General features: G+C 48.3%; 2 protein-coding genes across 2 annotated transcripts in view; one reads left to right on the top strand and one right to left on the bottom strand.

Annotated features, from left to right (window-relative positions):
• Positions 1-316: 316 nt before the first annotated feature.
• Positions 317-11,380, bottom strand: LOC149429130 (uncharacterized). Its single transcript, XM_089666697.1, has 3 exons — positions 11,225-11,380; positions 7,761-7,947; positions 317-1,205 (listed from the first exon to the last, which is right to left on the bottom strand). Exons 1-3 carry the CDS (start codon positions 11,367-11,369, stop codon positions 1,058-1,060), a joined length of 480 nt encoding a protein of 159 aa, XP_089522823.1. The 5' UTR covers positions 11,370-11,380; the 3' UTR covers positions 317-1,057.
• A 105-nt stretch (positions 11,381-11,485) lies between these two features.
• The window catches only part of AAMP (angio associated migratory cell protein), a gene marked incomplete at its 3' end in the record, with an annotated part of 38,853 nt that continues 29,962 nt past the window's right edge, over positions 11,486-20,376 (top strand). Inside the window, exons 1-2 of the mRNA XM_089666698.1 lie at positions 11,486-11,608; positions 18,258-18,436. Of these exons, the coding sequence (XP_089522824.1) occupies positions 18,298-18,436 (139 nt within the window). The remainder of the gene's footprint in view (positions 11,609-18,257; positions 18,437-20,376) is intronic.

Consider the following 20,376-nt stretch of genomic DNA (forward strand, 5'->3'; position numbering starts at 1 on the left):
ATCGTTGGTGTCAGTGGGGGAGGAACAGTGCCCCATCGTTGGTGTCAGTGGGGGAGGAACAGTGCCCCATCGTTGGTGTCAGTGGGGGAGGAACAGTGCCCCATCGTTGGTGTCAGTGGGGGAGGAACAGTGCCCCATCGTTGGTGTCAGTGGGGGAGGAACAGTGCCCCATCGTTGGTGTCAGTGGGGGAGGAACAGTGCCCCATCGTTGGTGTCAGTGGGGGAGGAACAGTGCCCCATCGTTGGTGTCAGTGGGGGAGGAACAGTGCCCCATCGTTGGTGTCAGTGGGGGAGGAACAGTGCCCCATCGTTGGTGTCAGTGGGGGAGGAACAGTGCCCCATCGTTGGTGTCAGTGGGGGAGGAACAGTGCCCCATCGTTGGTGTCAGTGGGGGAGAGGAATAGTGCCCCATCGTTGGTGTCAGTGGGGGAGAGGAATAGTGCCAAGAGTGTCACAGCATGGTGCTGCTGCACACTTACTGGCCGCTCCCTCACTCGATTTTCGCGGGGCCGCTCGGCTCCACCTCCTCGCTGGTGATTGGTCGCCTGTGTGCCTTTCCAGTGCTGGCGCCCAATCACCAGTGAGGAGGTGGAGCCGAGCGGCCGCGCGATCATCGAGCAGACGAACTGAAAGAAGGAGCAGCCGCGCTTCCTGGACCGGATCGTGGTGGGACCGGGACCGGAGCCAGGTAAGGTACAGCAGCCCCCTGCCCGCCCCTGTACTTAGTGTCCCTTCCGCCACCGCGTCGCCCCTCGAAAAAGTGCCGCCCTGACACCGGCTCGCCTTATACCGGCGTATAAGACGACCCCCGACTTTTCAGAAGATTTTCATGGGTTAAAAAGTCGTCTTATACGCCGGCAAATACGGTAATAGGAGGTCAAACCTAACAACACTTTCATTTGTATCCAATTAGGCGGGCTCTTGCACTACATAGTTGAAGGTAAATCTAAAGGAAATTGGACAGAAAATTGTATAGTGTATGGCCAGCCTAAGGACTGACAAGCTGCAATATATGACATTTGTCCTCCTGGGTTGGATAGAGCAGAATGGACGTCGTCTACAAAGACTTGTATCTCTTGCTCTCATATGGCCCTTTGTTGGCGTCTCTCATCCGCTGCCGCGCTTTCATCTGATCTACGCGTTGCTGATTCACCTTTTTCCTTGCATACAGAAATAGTAGGATGCCAGATGGGAACCCGATCGCCCTGTTATAAAAATAAGATTAGGAGAGGTCGATATAATGTAATCAGAGCAGCTGGCACCTGCCGCTAATCTGCGTGCCGCTACTCTGGTCTGTGTACAATCACAACATGCTTAACCCGTTATCATCCTGCTGGGAGACAGATCAGGCTTGTTCATACGTGTGGCTGCCCCTCTGAAAGGTGATACCCAGTGAATCGATTTTCAGGGGTGTTTGACAAGCAGTGAGGAGGCGATATGTCGCTTCCTTGCCCGCTGTTTTAGGGTTCATTCATGTTTGCTTTGATCTCTGTACAGCAATTTGGATTGCTCTTCAAAGATCATTTGACAGGCAGTAAGGAGACATTTATTAGACGTAAAAAAGGAAAAACCTGCGATACACCCCTAAAAAGAATGATTAAAGGACAATGAATAAATGAGTATGTGAATAAATATAGCGAACTGCTGCTACTCTTTTCTTGAACTCCAGAAAAATACAAAACATATAAAAAGTGAGTGCGCTGTACACTATACCAGTGTTTCTCAACCTTTCTTCAGTCAAGGCACCCTTTAAAATTATGGACAGTCCTGAGCAGGGGCAGACTGACCATTTGGAAACTCGGGCACTGCCCAAGGGCTCGGGGTCAGTACAGGGCCCCATGAGATGCCCTTGGTACCTTTTTCATAGGCTTTTTTGAGTTTGGGTAAAGACACAGGGACCCCATGATCCCCTATTGCCCGGGGGCCCCATGAGTTGTCAGTCCGCCCCTGGTCCTGAGGCACCTTTTAAAATTATAGACAGTCTTGAGGCACCCTTTAAATTTATGTACAGTCCCGAGTCACCCTTTAAAATTATGGACACTTCTGAGGCGCCCTTTAAATTTATGTACAGTCCCGAGTCACCCTTTAAAATTATGGACACTTCTGAGGCGCCCTTTAAATTTATGGACAGTCCCGAGTCGCCCTTTAAAATTATGGACACTTCTGAGGCGCCCTTTAAATTTATGGACAGTCCTGAGTCGCCCTTTAAAATTATGGACAGTCCCGAGTCGCCCTTTAAAATTATGGACAGTCCCGAGGCGCCCTTTAAAATTATGGACAGTCCCGAGGCGCCCTTTAAAATTATGGACAGTCCCGAAGCGCCCTTTAAAATTATGGACAGTCCCGAAGCGCCCTTTAAATTTATGCACAGTCCCGAGGCGCCCTTTCAAATTATGGACAGTCCCGAGGCGCCCTTTAAAATTATGGACAGTCCTGAGGCGCCCTTTCAAATTATGGACAGTCCTGAGGCGCCCTTTAAAATTATGGACAGTCCTGAGGCGCCCTTTAAAATTATGGACAGTCCTGAGGCACCCTTTACAATTATGGACAGTCCTGAGGCACCCTTTAACCACTTCCCGTCCGGCCCAAATATATAAGCGGCTGGACGTGAGCAGTGCAGGAGCGGGTGGCCGTTTATAAATGTCCTCCCTGCTTGTGCGCACTCCCTGGGAGCGCGCAGCACCACGATCCGGTGCCTGCTGTGTCTGGAGAAACACCGATCGCTGTACGGGACCTCTGTGTGAGGTCCTGATCATGTCATCACTGATTGGCCAATCAGTGATCACATGAAGAGTAGTAACCAAGATGTCACTTGCTGACATCATTGCTTACTACGTGTGAAATCTGTGAATGATCACAGAGGTCACATGGTACAAGGCTATTCACAACAGCCTTGTACCATGTAACAAGCTGTGACCAATCACAGCTCACACAGTATTTCTCAATGGCTGCAAGAATGCAGCCAGAGAGAAGGAGAAATTATTGCTTTTACAGCCTTTATGGGTGTAAAAGCAATCAGTGTAAAAAAAAAAAAAAATCTTCATCACTCCCCACAAGTAGTACAGTGTCACTAAGGTCACAAAGCAGAACATCACAGTCGTGGCAGGTGTACACCCCAGCTGCTGCTTCCACAGCGAAAGGGGGGAGCATTTGGGTGTGGCAGTAAAAACGCAGCCCAATTGCAAGATTTTACCGCCGCTTAACTGCTAGTGCTAATGTGAGCCAGCCCTCAGCCTGGGATATGCAAGTACAGGCGTAGCTCGGTTTACAAATGCGGGACTTTTCGTACAGCAAAAAATTTGTAAACCGAAACGCCGTTTCGCATAGGAATGCACCGAAAACCAATTAATCCGTTCCGGAGGTCAGAAAAAAGTAAAAGCTACTAAAACACCACATGAGTCATTTTATCAAGTCATGCGGTATTTTAGTAGTGACAACCATGTGTTCATGGGAGCTCCCCACTGACAGCTGGATGTAAAAGAATTCCCGGCAATTAAAAAAAGAAAGAAATGGCATGGGGTCCCCCCTCCCATCCATACCAAGCCCTTTGGGTCTGGTATGGATTTTGAGGGGAACTCCCATGCCAAAATTTAAAAAAAAAAAGGCAAAAAATCCATACCAGACCCTTATCCGAGCATGCAGCCCGGCAGGTCAGGAAAGGGGGGGACGAGCGAGCACCCCCCCTCCTCCTGAACCATGCTTTCAGGGCGGGGGAAGAGATCTGCCGTCAGTACATGGGTCTTTTGGGTCTAGTATGGGTTTTAAGGGGAACCCCATGCCAAAATGTAAAATAAAAACGGCGTGGGGTACCCCCCAAAATCCATAGCAGATCCTTACCCAAGCATACAGCGTGGCAGGTCAGGAAAGGGGGGGGGAGGGAGCAAGCGCCCCCCCAAACTATACCAAGCCACATGCCCTCAACATGAAGGGGGTGCTTTGGGGCAAGGGGGGGTCCCCCCCCCCCAAGCACCTTGTCCCCATGTTGATGGGGACAAGGACCTCTTCCACACAAACCTGGCCGGTGGTTGTGGGGTCTGCGGGCAAGGGGCTTATTGGAATCTGGAAGCCCCCTTTAAACAGGACACCCCCCCCCCTCATGTTAATGAGTACACCTACTCATTCACCAAAAAAGTGTAAAAAGTAAATAAAAAACACAAGTTTTGACAAGTGCTTTATTAAAAAAAAAAAGTCCCCCGATGTAGATCCATCATCAATCATGATATTCACACTGCCTAGATCCCGGCCCCCCGAGGCATTATTTTCAATGGATTTTCATTCGTAAACCGAAAATTACTGTAGTAGCCACCATTACTACGGTTTTAGCTGCTAGCGTGCCGGTCCTGTGCCAGGCAGCTGCCCCACAGCTTACTGAACACAGGAACTGGCTCGCTTGGAATGGGTAACATTCAAAAAACACTTTTTATTTTCCCAACAAATGCAGTATTCTCTGATTGGAGGAGGTGGACATCATACAACTACCGCCCTGACTCTCCACCTTGTCCAATCAGAGAACACTTTGAATTCATTGAGAAATTCAAAGTATTTGCTGAAAGGTGTCCATGCTGGGTGAGTGACCTCCAATGTTCAGTAAGTACAGAGCAGCCACTTGGCACAGAGCATAGAAGATAGCAAAACTGTAGTAGTGGTGATTACTACCGCGATTTCCAGCATGTACGCTACGGGATCAAACAGGTATGCTCATCCACACTCACCTATCCTTGTTGGACCAATGTAATGTAAATCTGCCATACCTTCAGCTTCCATTAGTTCATTTATGGTGAAGCCCCAAAAACAGAGTTTAACCCCTCGCCTACCGGCACTTATACCCCCTTCCTGTCCAGGCCAATTTTCAGATTTCAGCGCTGTCACACTTTGAATGACAATTGCGCAGTCATGCAACACTGTACCCATATGAAATTTTTATAATTTTTTTTGAGACAGATAGAGCTTTCTTTTGGTGGTATTTAATCACCTCCTGGGGTTTTTATTTTTTGCTAAACTAAATAAAAAACAACTGAAAATTTTGAAAAACATTTTTTTCTCCTTCACTGATGTGCACTAATGAGGCTGCAGTGATGGGCACTGATGAGGAGGCACTGGTAGGTGGCACTGATGGGCATTGACAGGGATCACTGCTGGGCACTGAAAGGCAGCACTCATATATGGCACTGATAGGCGGCACTGATAGGTGGCACTGACAGGTGGCATTGAAAGGCAGCTCAGATGGGCACTGATATGTGGCACTGATGTGCACTAGCAGGCGGCACTGATGGGGCTACACTGATCATCAGGGCACTGATGATCAGTGTACATGTCCCCTCCGAGGAATGCCGATTACCGGCTCTCCTCTCCTCTGTCAGCGTGACAGCTCGTGAGGAGAGGAATGCCGATAACCGGTATTTCCTTATTTACATGCGATCAGCTGTGATTGGACACAGCAGATCACATGACCGAGCCGACATCTGCGGCTCTTTCCACTGATCGGTGATCCGCTGAGTCCGAGGGACACAGGGAACCACTGATCACCGCGCTGCGCGCCCCCAGAACCGCGCATGCGCAGTTAGAGTGGGAGGATGTCATATGACGTCCTCCCAGAAAGAGAGAACCGCCTCCCCACCCGTCATTTCCTTATATGGGGGGTGGGAGACGGTTAAATAAACCAACCCTTTTCCTGACTAAAGGAGAAGTACAGTCAAAGCTCTTTTGGCTTTTTATTTTGTTAGGTTATAGTGGGTTGTCAGCGTCCAGGGCAAGGCAACTTTTGGCCTACAAGCTTTACACGATTTGCCGCGCGACAATCACGGGAACACTGCACCATGTTTTAGGCGCCTTTGAAAATAATGGCACCTGAACTTGCGTTTTGCGCCCACAGCAATTCTGCCGCGATCCCAAAGCACCCAGGTGTGAAAGCAGCCGGTCTCGTTCACACATAAGCGATTCTGGATGCGTTTTCAAACTCACAGAGTCACACGACAGGCTAGGTATTACTGTATGTGTTCCCATTGGGGTGGTTCACACGGATGCCATCCACACACATTGTGTTTTGTGGGCCATTATGAAAAGGGACCTGTGCGAGTTTGTAGCGGCGCGTTCCAGACTCACAAGTGATAAGTAGAATGCGGAGATAAGTGTGCAAATAAGATTGCTATTGACAGGAGTTTTTAAATTGAAGTCAATGGGAGGCGGTTTTTTTTTTTTAATTGAAGTCAATGGGAGGCGTTTTTTAAAAAAATTGATGTCAATGGTGGCGTTTTTTTTTAAATTGAAGTCAATAGGAGGCGTTTTTTTAAATTGAAGTCAACGGGAGACATTTTTTTTTTAATTGAAGTCAATTGGAGCCGTTTTTTTTTCCTTTTTTTAAATTGAAGTCAACGGGAGGCGATTTTTTTTGTAAATTGAAGTCAATGGGAGGCGGTTTTGCATTGAAGTCTATGGGACACGACTTGGCATTAAAGTCTATGGGAGGAAGTGTGTAAATCCAGGTGCCAGGACGCAATTTCTAGTCGCTATTGCAACCTGTCGCCTGGGATTTGTCGAGCCCAGTTTTGGTCCTTTTTTTTTCTTAGAAATGAAAACATTTTGATATTGGGGGGTTAACACATGGAATTGGTAACAATGCACTAGATATAAAGGATTAAAAAATGCTTCCACAATCAACCTAATTAAAACCCCTCACCTTGAATGTGTTGCTGCCTACCTCTATTCCTATCATCCCCTTCCTTCAATCCTCCTTCCCTCCCATTCTCCCTTGTGCGAGGAAGAGAAGGGGCCTCAAATGTAAACACAGACAGTGTTTGCATTTGTGATTGCCGTGATTGGCCATCACAAAGATGACAAGACACAAAGCTGCTCTAATTTGTGCTGGGCACTTTGCATGTGATCTGTGCTATCCAGTGACAGTGAGATCACAGGCATTTGGCATACTCTACGCCACAGGTTTCAAACACAAGGCCTGCGGGCCGAATCTGGCCCTCCTGGCCATTCCATGTGGCCCTTGCACCTCTCCTGCAGGTCCCCCTTTGTCTCCGCCCCCACCTTGTCTCAGCAGTCGGCAGCAGAGAGGAGAACAGAACTCCTCTGCCAAATCCTGCACCTCTCATTGCAACTGCAGCACCCCCTCATCTCTGCCTCCCCTGGTCTCAGCATTCAGCAGACTCAGATAACTGACTCCACTCCTCCTCTGGTCCTCCTCCAGACCCTGCACTTTCTGCTTTCCAGCTCTGCCTCCAAAGGGGGTGCACAGTGATGTTAGGGAGGGTGTGAGATTCTTGACATCTGATGTAATGGGGGGGTGGAGTGCTCTGGACATCTAGTCTTACAGATACAACCGGCCCTTTGAGGGCACCCATAATGCTGATACGGCCCCTGATGAAATGGAGTCTGACGCCCCTGTTCTATGCTCCCTGAACAAGAGCATTTTTAAACTCCCTGTTAGATTAACCCCAACTGGCCAGTTTACTAAAATGGCCAGTCCAGAGGTGGTTAACTCCTAGCACAGAGACAGAGCTATCATAGAGAGCTCTTGGTCCCCACTAGCAAGTGGCAGTCAATATCACTGATCACATGATTGCCAATTATTCCCGCCCCTCTGGGCATTCAAAACAAAGGATGCCATGGTGGGCAAAAAGAGGTTAACTTATGTCTTCATTCAATTTTTTTTTGGGGGGGGGGGGGGTAGAATAAAACCGCCTGTGAGTACATACCTTAACCATAACAAATATCACATTTTGATGGATAGCGCCCTCTGTGGTTTGTCTTACCATGCAATGCCCACTTTTTTCATAGGGTTTTGTGCTTTCGCACCCCCAATATAGTAGCTGCTCCTGTACTCGGTGTCCATGTCCTCAGCTTTTCCCCGCAGAGGTGTCCTGGTGTGCAGCGTTTTGACATTAGGAGCTCCTGATGGCATCAAGTTGGTGACCCTTCCTCCTGCACCTTGGAGCCTTCCTAAAAAGAATCAATTGTTTTTTTATTTGAATAAGTTACTAAAAGTACATCTATTCTAAAGCCGAACAATTTCCCTTTACTTCCTGTTCTGTAGACACAACAGAGAATATCTTTTCAGTGTGAATTCCCTCTAAGACAGATGTTACAGGAACATTTTAAGATTTTCTTTTAATCTCCGTTCTGCTGGCAACTCAAAATGTTTGATTTACAATCACTTTCATTCCTAATGACTTTAGGTACACTTTACAACTAGTTAAAGGGTAAGTTCCTCTTTTTTGTGAACAATTAAAAGGTGAATAAATGCCAAATATCCTGGCCCCCTCTTTGTGCTTCACTGAACATGGAATTGGTGCTGCCAGCCCCGAGACCTCCGATCCAGAGGTGCGATGGCGCCCCGAGACCTCCGATCCAGAGGTGCGATGGCGCCCCGAGACCTCCGATCCAGAGCTGCGATGGCGCCCCGAGACCTCCGATCCAGAGCTGCGATGGCGCCCCGAGACCTCCGATCCAGAGCTGCGATGGCGCCCCGAGACCTCCGATCCAGCGCTGCGATGGCGCCCCGAGACCTCCGATCCAGCGCTGCGATGGCGCCCCGAGACCTCCGATCCAGCGCTGCGATGGCGCCCCGAGACCTCCGATCCAGCGCTGCGATGGCGCCCCGAGACCTCCGATCCAGCGCTGCGATGGCGCCCCGAGACCTCCGATCCAGCGCTGCGATGGCGCCCCGAGACCTCCGATCCAGCGCTGCGATGGCGCCCCGAGACCTCCGATCCAGCGCTGCGATGGCGCCCCGAGACCTCCGATCCAGAGGTGCGATGGCGCCCCGAGACCTACGATCCAGAGGTGCGATGGCGCCCCGAGACCTACGATCCAGAGGTGCGATGGCGCCCCGAGACCTCCGATCCAGCGCTGCGATGGCGCCCCGAGACCTCCGATCCAGCGCTGCGATGGCGCCCCGAGACCTCCGATCCAGCGCTGCGATGGCGCCCCGAGACCTCCGATCCAGCGCTGCGACGGCGCCCCGAGACCTCCGATCCAGCGCTGCGACGGCGCCCCGAGACCTCCGATCCAGAGGTGCGACGGCGCCCCGAGACCTCCGATCCAGAGGTGCGACGGCGCCCCGAGACCTCCGATCCAGAGGTGCGACGGCGCCCCGAGACCTCCGATCCAGAGGTACGATTGCGCCCTGAGACCTCCAATCCAGCGCTGCAATGGCGCCCTGAGACCTCCAATCCAGCGCTGCAATGGCGCCCTGAGACCTCCAATCCAGTGCTGCAATGGCACCCCAGACCTCCAATCCAGGGTTGCAATGCCACCCTGAGACTACCGGTCTCCTGCCATTCCCCTCAGGGTGATGTCGTCGTCTTCCCTTTCATGAGAGGACGCTGGTGGCCATCCCATAGGGAGTGTCCACGTTTTACAGGAAGTGATGAGGACATCTAAACAAGGACCTTTCCAGGAAGTAAACAAGAGAGAAGAAGACTGGTTGTTTCACTTGATTGCAGCTTAAGGTAAGTTAAAAAGGGCATTTTTTTTTTTTTTTTTTTTAATATAGGTGATCGCTTCAAAGGGGCTTATATTTATCCTGGAGAGGGGCTTTAAAGCAGAAATCAACTCTCAATCCTTATACTGCTAGCATTAGTAAATAGATAGGAAGGGAAATTATATTTACTTGTTTTAATTTTTTTTTTTAAACATTTCATTAGTTACTTTCTGGTTCCTGGCCTAGGCCAAAATGATGTCATATATCCTAGAAGTCTTCATCTGGAGGTCCCTTACTCAATATGGCCGTAAATGCTAATGGGGTGTTTTTCAAATTCATTTCTCAACCACATAAAGCACGGAGACATGGATGGATGGGGGGGGGGGTTGCTATGAATATTTAAAAATGAATTAAATCGCGCTTTCAGTTTGTGGTGCTCAGATATAGTCAAGTTCTGCTTGCAACTGCCTGCGGATCCTGCAAAGGCAGCAACTGACCACAGTGTCGGCCCAGTCTGGGTCTATGGAGGAATGTCAATGCACAAAGTGACATTTGAAACAGACCGCCATCCAAGACCACAGAAAACTCATGGCTGGACATTTGCAGCTTTAACAGCAAACATTTTTTCAAAATATTTTTGTATTAACCTCTTGCCCGCCACCCTATAGCAGAAATACTGCTACAGGGCAGCAGAGTTGTGCAAAATCCCGTATATATACGTGATTTTTCATTTCCGGGTAGATGGCCCACGCGCCCTAACCGAGCCACCATTGGCGGCTTCAGCTGTTGATCACTGGGTCCCAGCCGGTGATTCCCTGCTGGCACCCGGCGATCACCGAGTATCACTGACGGGGAGAGAACTGTATGTAAACAATACAGATCTCTTCCCTGTCAGCTCCAGCACGCTGCTTTGTATGGCTCTGCATAGCAGTGTGCTTACACAATAAAATACACACAGTTAAACCTTTGATCGCCCCAGATGTTAACCCCTTCCTGCCCAGTGCCATGAGCACAGTGTTAGTGCTTCTTAGCACTGATCACTGTATCGGTGTCACTGGGGATGTCAGTGACACCAAGTCAGTTCCCCCCCCCCCGGTGTCAGAATGCCAGACGCAGTCCTGCTATTAGTCGCTGATCGCCGCCATTACTGGTATAAAAAAAACCAAATCCCAGTATATATACCGCCATTTGGAAACGATATAACTTTCACATAAACCAATTAATTTACACGTATTGGGATTTGTTTTTAGCAAAGACATTTAGCAGAATACATTTTGGCCTAAGTTGATAACAAAATTCGATTTTTTAATTTTTTTTACTGGACATGTTTTATAGCAAAAAGTAAAAAATATTGTTTTTTTTTTTTTTTCAAAATTGTCGGTCTTTTTTATTGTAAAGCGCAAACACTAACAAACGCAGAGGCGATCAAATACCACCAAAAGAAAGCTCTATTCGTGGGGAGAAAAGGATATAAATTTCATTTGGGTGCAGCGCTGCATGACTGCGCAATTGTCAGTTAAAGTAATGCAGCGCCGTATCGCGAAAAATGGCCTGGTCAGGAAGGGGGGGGGGGATTCTCTGGAGGGTGAGGGGTTAACACAAAACAAAAATAGTGCGTGAATCTCTTTGCTGTTAGAGGACACAGACATGTCCACCAATATGTGTCAGAGGCTTCCCAGACAACAGGGCACAATGGTGTCCCCATACATGAATATAAAAGCTCTCAGATGTGTGTCACCTGCTCCATACACCACCAGCCAGGACTACAGAATACATCATCCACAATGTCCTCACCCCAGCAGCTCCACACTCTCCCTGACACTAACATCCTCCCACAGGGCGCCGCCATCTTCCCCCTGAACTCCACTTCCGGCGCATCCCAAGCACCACTTCCTGTTGACAACAGAGCATGCTGGGAGTTGAAGTTCCCCGCTATCATTAGCCCTCTGGAGAGGAAGAAAGGGGGCGGGGCTTCATGACCTCCGGCCTATCCTGCGCTTTTCCAGCCTCCGGTACTGATTTCCTGTTGGGTGTCACATGATTCAACCGTCTCCTCCCAGTCACGTGAGAGGCGACGTCACCCTTCCAGGAGTGCCCACGTGTGTCAGAGTGCAGCTGAGGGGGGGAAAGGGGCCACCAGGGGGGGATTCGGGGCCCAGCCGAGCCTCCTAGTGTCAGGTGAGTGTTCTGGGGGCAGGCTGGACGGGTGTGGTGGGGGCTTGCTGGAGGAGAGATCGAGGGGCCCCCTCCAGGCTGGGACATCCGGGTGACAACCTGCAGCAGCTGACAACTTACTGCTGTGGGGGGTTCTGATGAGTTCAGTGTAGCGATGTGTATACATAGAGTATAGGTGTGTTTATTGTTGTGTCCTGTATATAGGGGACAGTAGTGGGGTGATGGGGCCTGTCCATATGCAGCACACCCCCCCTCTGTGTCCTCCTGGGTGTCTACATGTCTTCATGCACACTACAAAAGCTCAAAACTGCTTGGCCCCAGGTTCACACAGAAGCGTTTCCGACACGTTTTGCAGAAACGCAGTACAGTCCGTTTTAACATGATTTCCTATGGGACAGGTTCACGTCGCTGCGTTTTCACCCGGTGTGTTTTTTTGGAAAGGGTCGGGGACTTTTCTTTAAACACAAAAAGTGACATTTTTGGTTCTATAGACTTCAATGGTGACGGTGCGGAAAAGCGTGCAGTGCGTTTTTGCGTTGTAACCTCCCTAGCGGTCTGATTATGTCCATATTTCTGTGCTCAAAGCGGTGTATTTTTTTTTTGCATGGAAATATGTTTTTTTTTATTGTAGGCTGTAATTTTTAGGAATAACTCACTGAAATCTGTCCGAACAAGAGTCTAGTAAACATCCTGGGTAGGATAAAATTTGAAACACAAATATTTTATTTATTTCAAGTTCTTCTATAGCGCCGTCAATTTACACAGCACTTTACATATATATTGTACATTCACATCAGTCCCTAACCCTCAAGGGGCGTACAATCTAAGGTCCCTAACTCACATTCATACATACACATACTAGGGACAATTTAGAGAGAAGCCAATTAACCTACCAGCATGTCTTTGGAGTGTGTGAGGAAACCGGAGTACCCGGAGGAAACCCACGCAGACACAGGGAGAACATGAAAACTCCAGGCAGGTGGTGCCGTGGTTGGGATTCGAACCAAGAACCCTAGTACTGCCAGGCAGAAGTGCTAACCATTTAGCCACTGTGCTGCCCATGTCATAAATCATAAATTATAGTTTAATAAATAATCATAAAATATAATACATTTAATTCAACAATATAATCAAACCAAAAACACTGAACTGTGAAATATAGCGCCAAGTTTGCACATCGCTGAGCAAAGTCGCAGAATCGTTTTCAGTGTCTGATGAGGAATTTCCCCCACGAATCATTATCACTCAATTCTGCAAGTGGTTCTGATTTACTATCGCTGTTCTCTAGCCGGTCTAAAACCGCTTTTGACCTAAAGGCACACTTTTTGGACGCCATGGACGTTTTTTCAGTTTCCAGGCAGAAAGAACAGTAAAAATGCAGGCAGGGCGCCGGACAAAGCACTCGGGACAAAATGTATGTGAAATGGTTTGATACAGGAATGGAATACTATGTGATTTTAGTGTATTTAGTGAATGTCACTTTTTCACATTTTTAAATTTCCCGCCATTCTGTCCTCCGTACTTCCCGACGCTCACAGGGAACAGAACCTGGAAGACGGATGCCGGCATCGGCCGGAGGACATGGCCGGGGACACTGCAGGGGGGACATCGCGGGAGCGCAGGACAAGGTAAGCAAAGAAGAGATCCCGGAGCAACGCTGCAGTGTATTCCCGAGTGTAGATTGGGGTTACCGCTTGTGGTGCTGAAACTTTACCCCGAGCTACACTCGGGAATACCGCCAGGGGGGTTAATTTGCCTGGCAACAAGAAACAAAAAACCTGAAAAACGCGTCAACGCATGTGCAAAAAGCATTGCAGAAACGGATCACACGCAACCTGCATAGGTGTGAAGCAGGCCTTAGAAATGCTGGACAAACGCTAATGTTTTAGTGTCTTTTTCTGGCGTCGAGCAGTGTTTAGCTTAGTGTGTAAGCTGCGTTCAGTATCTTCATCGTTAAGGAGCGAGGCCGCCGTTGTCAAGGTGAAGGCCGGGAAGCCAGCTGTCAAGTCTTTTAAGCGGAGCTCCACCCAAAAGGGGAAGTTCCGCTTTTAAGCCTTTGTCTCCCGCTCCCCATTAAGGATTGGCACCTTTTGGGGGGCGGGTACCCGAATTTGACAGGTACCCGCTCCCACTTCTGCCGCGATCGCCTAGGTGATCAGAAGCGAAAGTTGTCCTCCTACCCTCCCTCCCCGTAGTCTTCTGCAGGTCACAGAAGACTACGGTGCCATTCACAGAGTGCAGCATTTCTCGCACATGCACGGTGGGCATCCAGTTGTGAAGCCGCAAGCTGTCACAGCCGGGTGCCCACACTGAAGATGCCGGCGCCGGGGAGAGAAGACGGCCGGTGAAACCAGCGGTGGTGAGGACACCGCTGGACCGAGGGACAGGTAAGTGACTGTATTTTAAAACTCAGCAGCTGCAGTTTTTGTAGCTGCTGACTTTTTTTTTTATTTTAGGTGGAAGTCCGCTTTAAATAAGGACATGTGCGCTCCAGTGCATTTTTGGTACGTTTAGGTGTGTTCCGGTGCGTTTTTGATTCAGTGCAGAAAAATTGACAGCTGAATGCAAAAAAGAAAAAACACAGTGGAGTACCCCCCCCCCCCCCCCAAAAAAAAAAACGAAATCCATACCAGACTCTGAGCATGCATGCAGCCTGGCAGGTCAGGAGGAAAGGGGGGGGAAGGGGGGGGGGGACAAGCGAGAAATCTCCCTTCTGAACCATACCAGGCTCAACATGGGGGGGTGCTTTGGAGCGTAAAAAGCAAATAAAAACACAATACAGGTTTTTGACACATCCTTGATGACAGTGATAGTAAACCCACTTTGTTAATTTTTACCTAGAGGCAAGCTTATAATAGAGCTTCTGTGTAGATAAAATGAATATCTCATACACGTGCACTGTTTAGGAGATATTTGGTTTTGGTTTTTTTTTAGCTGGCGCATGCGCTCTGAAGGAACGGCATACCCGTGCTGTTCCTTCAGAGCACCGTGCCGTGACTCCCGTATGCTGGAGTAACGTCATCACGTCTCAGTCAGATGGCCGGAGCTCACAAAATTGGAAGGAAGACAGGTGAAGGTGGAAGCCTTTACAGCGGTGACAGCGCGCCGCTGGATGGCTTATTTTTAAGTTAAGTTTTACATCTTTTTTTTTTTAATGCAGTTTACTACCGCTTTAAAAAAAAAAAAAAAGTCCCACGGTGTAGGTCCATTGTCAATCACAATGTCCACCCCCCACCCACCGACCCGAAAAAAACCCAAAAGCCTCCCGCCCCAATGAAGGCTCCTTCCGTCTGACAGCTCCTTAATAACTAAGTTGACGTCACCAACCCAGCATGCTCCGTGTCAGAGACTTCACAAGGGGACAGGATCTCCTGGTGACATCACCTCGTTGGGACCAGATTTTTTCTTCTTTTTTTTTTTTTGTTGTTTTATGTGGTGGCGGTGTGAGCATCATGATTGACGATGGATCTACATCGGGGGGCCTTTTTTATATATATATATATATATATATATATATATATATATATATATATATATTTACTTTTTACACTTTTTTGGTGAATGAGTAGGGTACTCATTCACATGAGGGGGTGTACTGTTTAAAGGGGGCTCCCAGATTCCAATAAGCCCCCTACCTTCCCAGATTCCAATAAGCCCCCTACCTTCAGGCCCCCACAACCACCGGCCAGGGTTGTGGGCAAGAGGCCCCTGTCCTCATCAACATGGGGACCAGGTGCTTGGTGGGGTGACCCCTGCCCCAAAGCATCCCCTCCATGTTGAGGGCATGTGGCTTGGTATAGCTTGAGGGGGCGCTTTCTCCTTCCCTCCCTCCCCCCTTTCCTGACCTGACCTGCCATGCTGTATGCTTAGATAAGGATATGTTATCTTGGGGGGGGTACCCCACGCCGGTTTTATTTTACGTTTTGGCATGGGGTTCCCTTTACAACCCATACCAGACCCAAAGGGCTGATGTACTGACTGCAGATCTAATTTCTTCAGGCCCGAAAATGTCACTACAGTACAAATGACCCCTTTTTGGAAAGTAGACAGTCCAAGGTAATTAGTCAGAGGCATGGCAAGTTGTTTGAAGTTTTTTTGTTTTTCTTTTTTTTACATACTGTCACCAGTGCAGCGTCATCATATAACTGGTGTGGTGGTAATCAGAGACACTGCCTGGTGACAGTATGAAAAAAAAAAAAGAGTAATAATTTTTTTTCTAAGGTGCTGTGACCAGTACAATGTAATGTTCCCTTAGTAACACTGTACTAGTCTTGGGAAGTGATCAGAATTTTTTTTAAAACCCTATGATTGCTTAAATCGGTGAATTTGATTGCTATAAACAACCGTTTTAATGGAATGAAATCAATTCATTCAGTGTGCATTGTGATTAGCTGTGATTGGCCTTGTCTGTACCATTTGATCACTGTGACCAATCACAGCTAACAACACAATTGTACACAAAGAATGGCATGAATCAAAGCTATTCATGGTTTACAATTGTTATGTGATCTGCTGTGATTGTTCACAGCAGCCCGGTACAGTGACCTTTCATTGTCGGCCAATGACAATACGCCGTAGCATGGCCATGTTATGGGGGGACTTCATTTGACATCCACCTGGAAAAACAAAAGTCTTGCCTGGTCGTAGTTTTACAATAGGCCGGGCAGGAAGTGACTAAAACAAATCATTTTAGACTTGAAGATTATTTAATACCCCCAAAACATGATATATTTTCTGAAATTGGACACCAGCTGTTCAGGTGCCACACAGCGGGTCCCTTGTCGCCATCTTGGTCCTGTTCAGCTGACTGTCTCTTCTAGGTGTACACAGCTATCTCCTGGGTGATGATGTAAGTATCCCAGGAGGCTGCAGGACCAGGCACATGTGATTCTGGTTTAGACTGTCATAGGGGGCGGGGCTAACAAAATAAAAAAACAAATTGAAAAGAAAAACAATTCTGCTTGGAGGGGGGGGAGGGGGGGGTGTTGTGTTAAAGTGGAAGTACCTTTTGGTTGGGAGTCTAGTTATACTTTTATTTAAGGGCACAAAAATGTGATCTGATAACCGATTTTTGGTAAAATATTAAAGAGGTTGTGCTGAGTAAATAGATACCAAACATGACATGGCTTAACAATGCGTGTGCCTGTGAAATGGTGAAACGCTTCATTATTGTATATTTTACATAGGCAACACTTTAAAAGCTCCTACAGGTCATCAGGTGGAGCCGTTGGGGAGGGGAGCTCAAAACATTTTGGGGGGACAGCCAAGGAAAGTGACAGCCAGACCCAGAAATTACAATTTCACACATCACTTGATGTTTTTATTAGGAAGAGGAGGTCAGCGAACAAATGTTTGCTGATCTACCTTCCTTCTAATCAGCAAGACCCGCTGTACCAATTCTGGTTCCGCCAATGGGTAGCAGCTGGAAGTGTTTGTAAAACTTCAACAGCTGCCAATATATATGGCATTCATCGGTGGCAACAAAAGGGTTAAAGTGGCCTGTACAGAAACCCGGGCAATTCAATGTGCGCTTTCCACAAAAAGCAATGTGAACGGAGGGGACTAACTCTGTAATCCACGGATCAGAATGATCTGTAGATCCAGAGATACATTTTTATTTTTTATGTATTTTTGTTATTTTGCCAATAGTTGAGCTTGGCTGTGGTACATCTCTTATCAGTTCTTCAATGCAATGGGTGGCCTCCAAGACCAACTGGGAGGTTAGAGGGGTGGAGCCAAGCTCACCTTTTACAGGAGAAGGGTGCCTCATGGACCAACTGGTAGGCAGGAGGGGTGGGACTAAGCCTACATTTTATAGGATAAAGGGATGACCTAATTGACTAATTGGGAGGCAGGAGGGGGTGAGGTCAAGCGTACCTTGTATAGGATAAAGCATGTGGCCATTCTTACCTTTTTTACCTTTTTATTGGAAAAGAGTAGCCTCGTGGACCAACTGGGAGGCTGGAGTAGTGGGGCTAAGCCTACCATTTGTAGGATAAAGGGATGACCTAATGGACTGATTTGGATGGGGTGAGGTCAAGCTTACCTTGTATAGGATAAAGCATGGGCTCATGGACCAACTTGCAGACTGCTAATGTGGGGGGCTCATGGACCAACTGGAAGGCAATAGGGGTGGGGCAAGCTTGCCTTTTATAGGCGAAGGGTGGCTTCATGGACCAACTGGTAAGACACAGGAGAGGCGCTAGGCTTACCTTGCATAGGATAAAGGGTGACCTCAAAGACCAACTGGTAGGCAACATGGGTGGAGCCAAGCTTACCTTGTATAGAATAAAAGGTGACCTCATGGACCAACTGAGAGACAGGAGCAGTGGGGTCAAGCTCATCTTTTATGGGCAAAGGTTGGTCTTATGGACCAAGCGGAGGGATGTGGCTCAACTCACCTTATAGAGAGAAAGTCTCACACTTCACTACTGCACATATCTGGAAGAAATACACAAAGCACACCAAGATTCAAGGAAGGATACACATGACTTTTCAGCTTTGAATTAAGTGGAATTTTATGACTTTAGCTCAGTTGCCATGTTTGGCAGTTCACCGGTCTGTAGTTGCTAGCTTGGACTTGTGGGATCTCCACTGCTCTGCTGTATTTTAAAATGTTAGATTTGCTTCTGAGTTTATTGATCTTTTTCAGTTTTGACTCGGCCACCCTGTGTCCCGGCGCTCGCAAGGCAATGGAGGGAGCCGGCGGTGGTGGTGCTGGAGGGCCTGCACCACCAAACCCAGAGCCAGAGGAAGGTCCGGGTGCTGCCTTTCATGAAGACGAGGAGATCATTGAAGTGCTCGAGCTGAATGATGCAGAACCAAACCCAGGTACTTTCCTGTACTGAGATCTGCTTACAGCTTCACTGTGCTGGAAACGCATATTAGGACTTGTAGTGTCCCTGTATGACATCAGATTGCCCTCGTAGGGTCAAAGATTTACTAAAGCACACTACATACAGAGGTTCAGCTGCTGCTTACACTCATGACTTGCTTTTCCTGTCTAAATTTTATTCTGGAGCTGACAAATTTGGCTTTTTGGGCCAGTAGTTCTCAACCTAATGGAATTTTTCCAAAACCTTCTGTGCCCATACAGTAAAAAAAAAAAAGTTTATACTAATAAAAGTATGAGAATACAAAACGTATTGAAATGCTGGAGAGCTCTAGATGGAGCTGCGTGTCTCTTTTAGTGGGGGTGGGGTGGGGGGGCAATTCTGAAGGAAGTTGAGGACTTTTCAGCAGACTTAGTGGCCCTGTTGGGAATGAGGCTCCTGAGCAAACTGGCACTGTGGGAGGTTGGAAGGCACTGGGGACACTTTTTGAGATTGAGGGTTGGAGACTCTGCAGCAGGCTGGGTGGTACTGAATGAACTGTGAGGGCTAAGGGCTCTTAGGGGGGGCTGGGAGAAATGTGTGCAGATATGGGAGGTTGGATGTATTTTGGAGCTGGGAGGAACAGGTAGGTTAGGGGATCTGTAGCTGGCTGGAGACCGTGGCCTGGTGGTTAAGAACCGCTGGTTTAGAGGGCAAGAGAGGACTATTTTCTCTGGCTAGGAAACCTTGAGACGGAGACTGCTCCTTTATCCCTCTGCACTGCCATAAAATATTCTGTGCTTTCCAGTATTGGGGAACATGTGACTTCCTCCACGATGGAGGGAGTGAGGGAGTGACGGACTGCCTGACACCCCGACTTCTTCTCCCACTCTGGGGAACCAGAATATAGAAATTTACCCCAATCATCAGACAGAACCAATGTTGGAGTAAAACAGGACTGACTTTATCAAGTCATTTAAACTCCTGGGATATTGATCTGGTCAGTGAAGTAGCAGAGGGGGTTATTAATCATTTTCAGCTGCTTTGGTGTTAATTAAATTAACAATAAGTGCACTAGATGGGCAACAACGAGACGATCCCCAAAACAGGAATGGTTTTACAGGTGGAGACCACTGACATTTTTTCCCTAATCCTCTTTTCTGTTTTTCACTAGTTTTGCATTAAGCTAGGGTCAGTGTCACTACTGGTAGCATGAGGCGATACCTGGACCCTACAGAGGTTGCACAGGCAGTCCATCTCCTCCAGGATGGCACATCAATAACGTGCCATTGACAGAAGGTTTGCTGTCTCCCAGTCTCAAGAGCATGGAGGAGATTCCAGGAGACAGACAGTTCCTCTAGGAGAGCTGGACAGGGCTGTAAATGGTCCTTAACCCATCAGCAGGACCGGTATCTGCTCCTTTGTGCAAGGAGGAACAGGATGAGCACTGCCAGAGCCCTACAAAATGACCTCCAGCAGGCCACTGGTGTGAATGTCTCTGACCAAAGAATCAGAAACAGACTTCATGAGGGTGGCCTGAGGGCCCGACATCCTCTAGTGGGCCCTGTGCTCACTGCCTGGCACCATAGAGCTGGATTGGCATTTAACACCAGAATTGGCAGGTCCGCCACTGGCGCCCTGTGCTTTTCATAGATGAGAGCAGGTTCCCCCTGATCACATGTGAGAGACGTGAAAGAGTCTGGAGAAGCCATGGAGAACGTTCTGCTGCCTGTAACATGGTTCAGTATGACCGTTTTGGTGGTGGGTCAGTGATGGTCTGGGGAGGCATATCCATGGAGGGACACACAGACCTCTACAGACTAGACAATGGCACCCTGACTGCCATTAGGTATCGGGATGAAATCCTTGGACCCATTGTCAGACCCTACGCTGGTGCAGTGGGTCCTGGTGCACGACAATGCCCGGCCTCATGTGGCAAGATAATGCAGGCAGTTCCTG

The sequence above is a fragment of the Staurois parvus genome, unplaced genomic scaffold (genome assembly GCF_062004578.1).
Source record: "Staurois parvus isolate SC_StPar_1 unplaced genomic scaffold, SC_StPar_1.0 ptg002786l, whole genome shotgun sequence".
Taxonomy (NCBI): Eukaryota; Metazoa; Chordata; class Amphibia; order Anura; family Ranidae; genus Staurois; species Staurois parvus.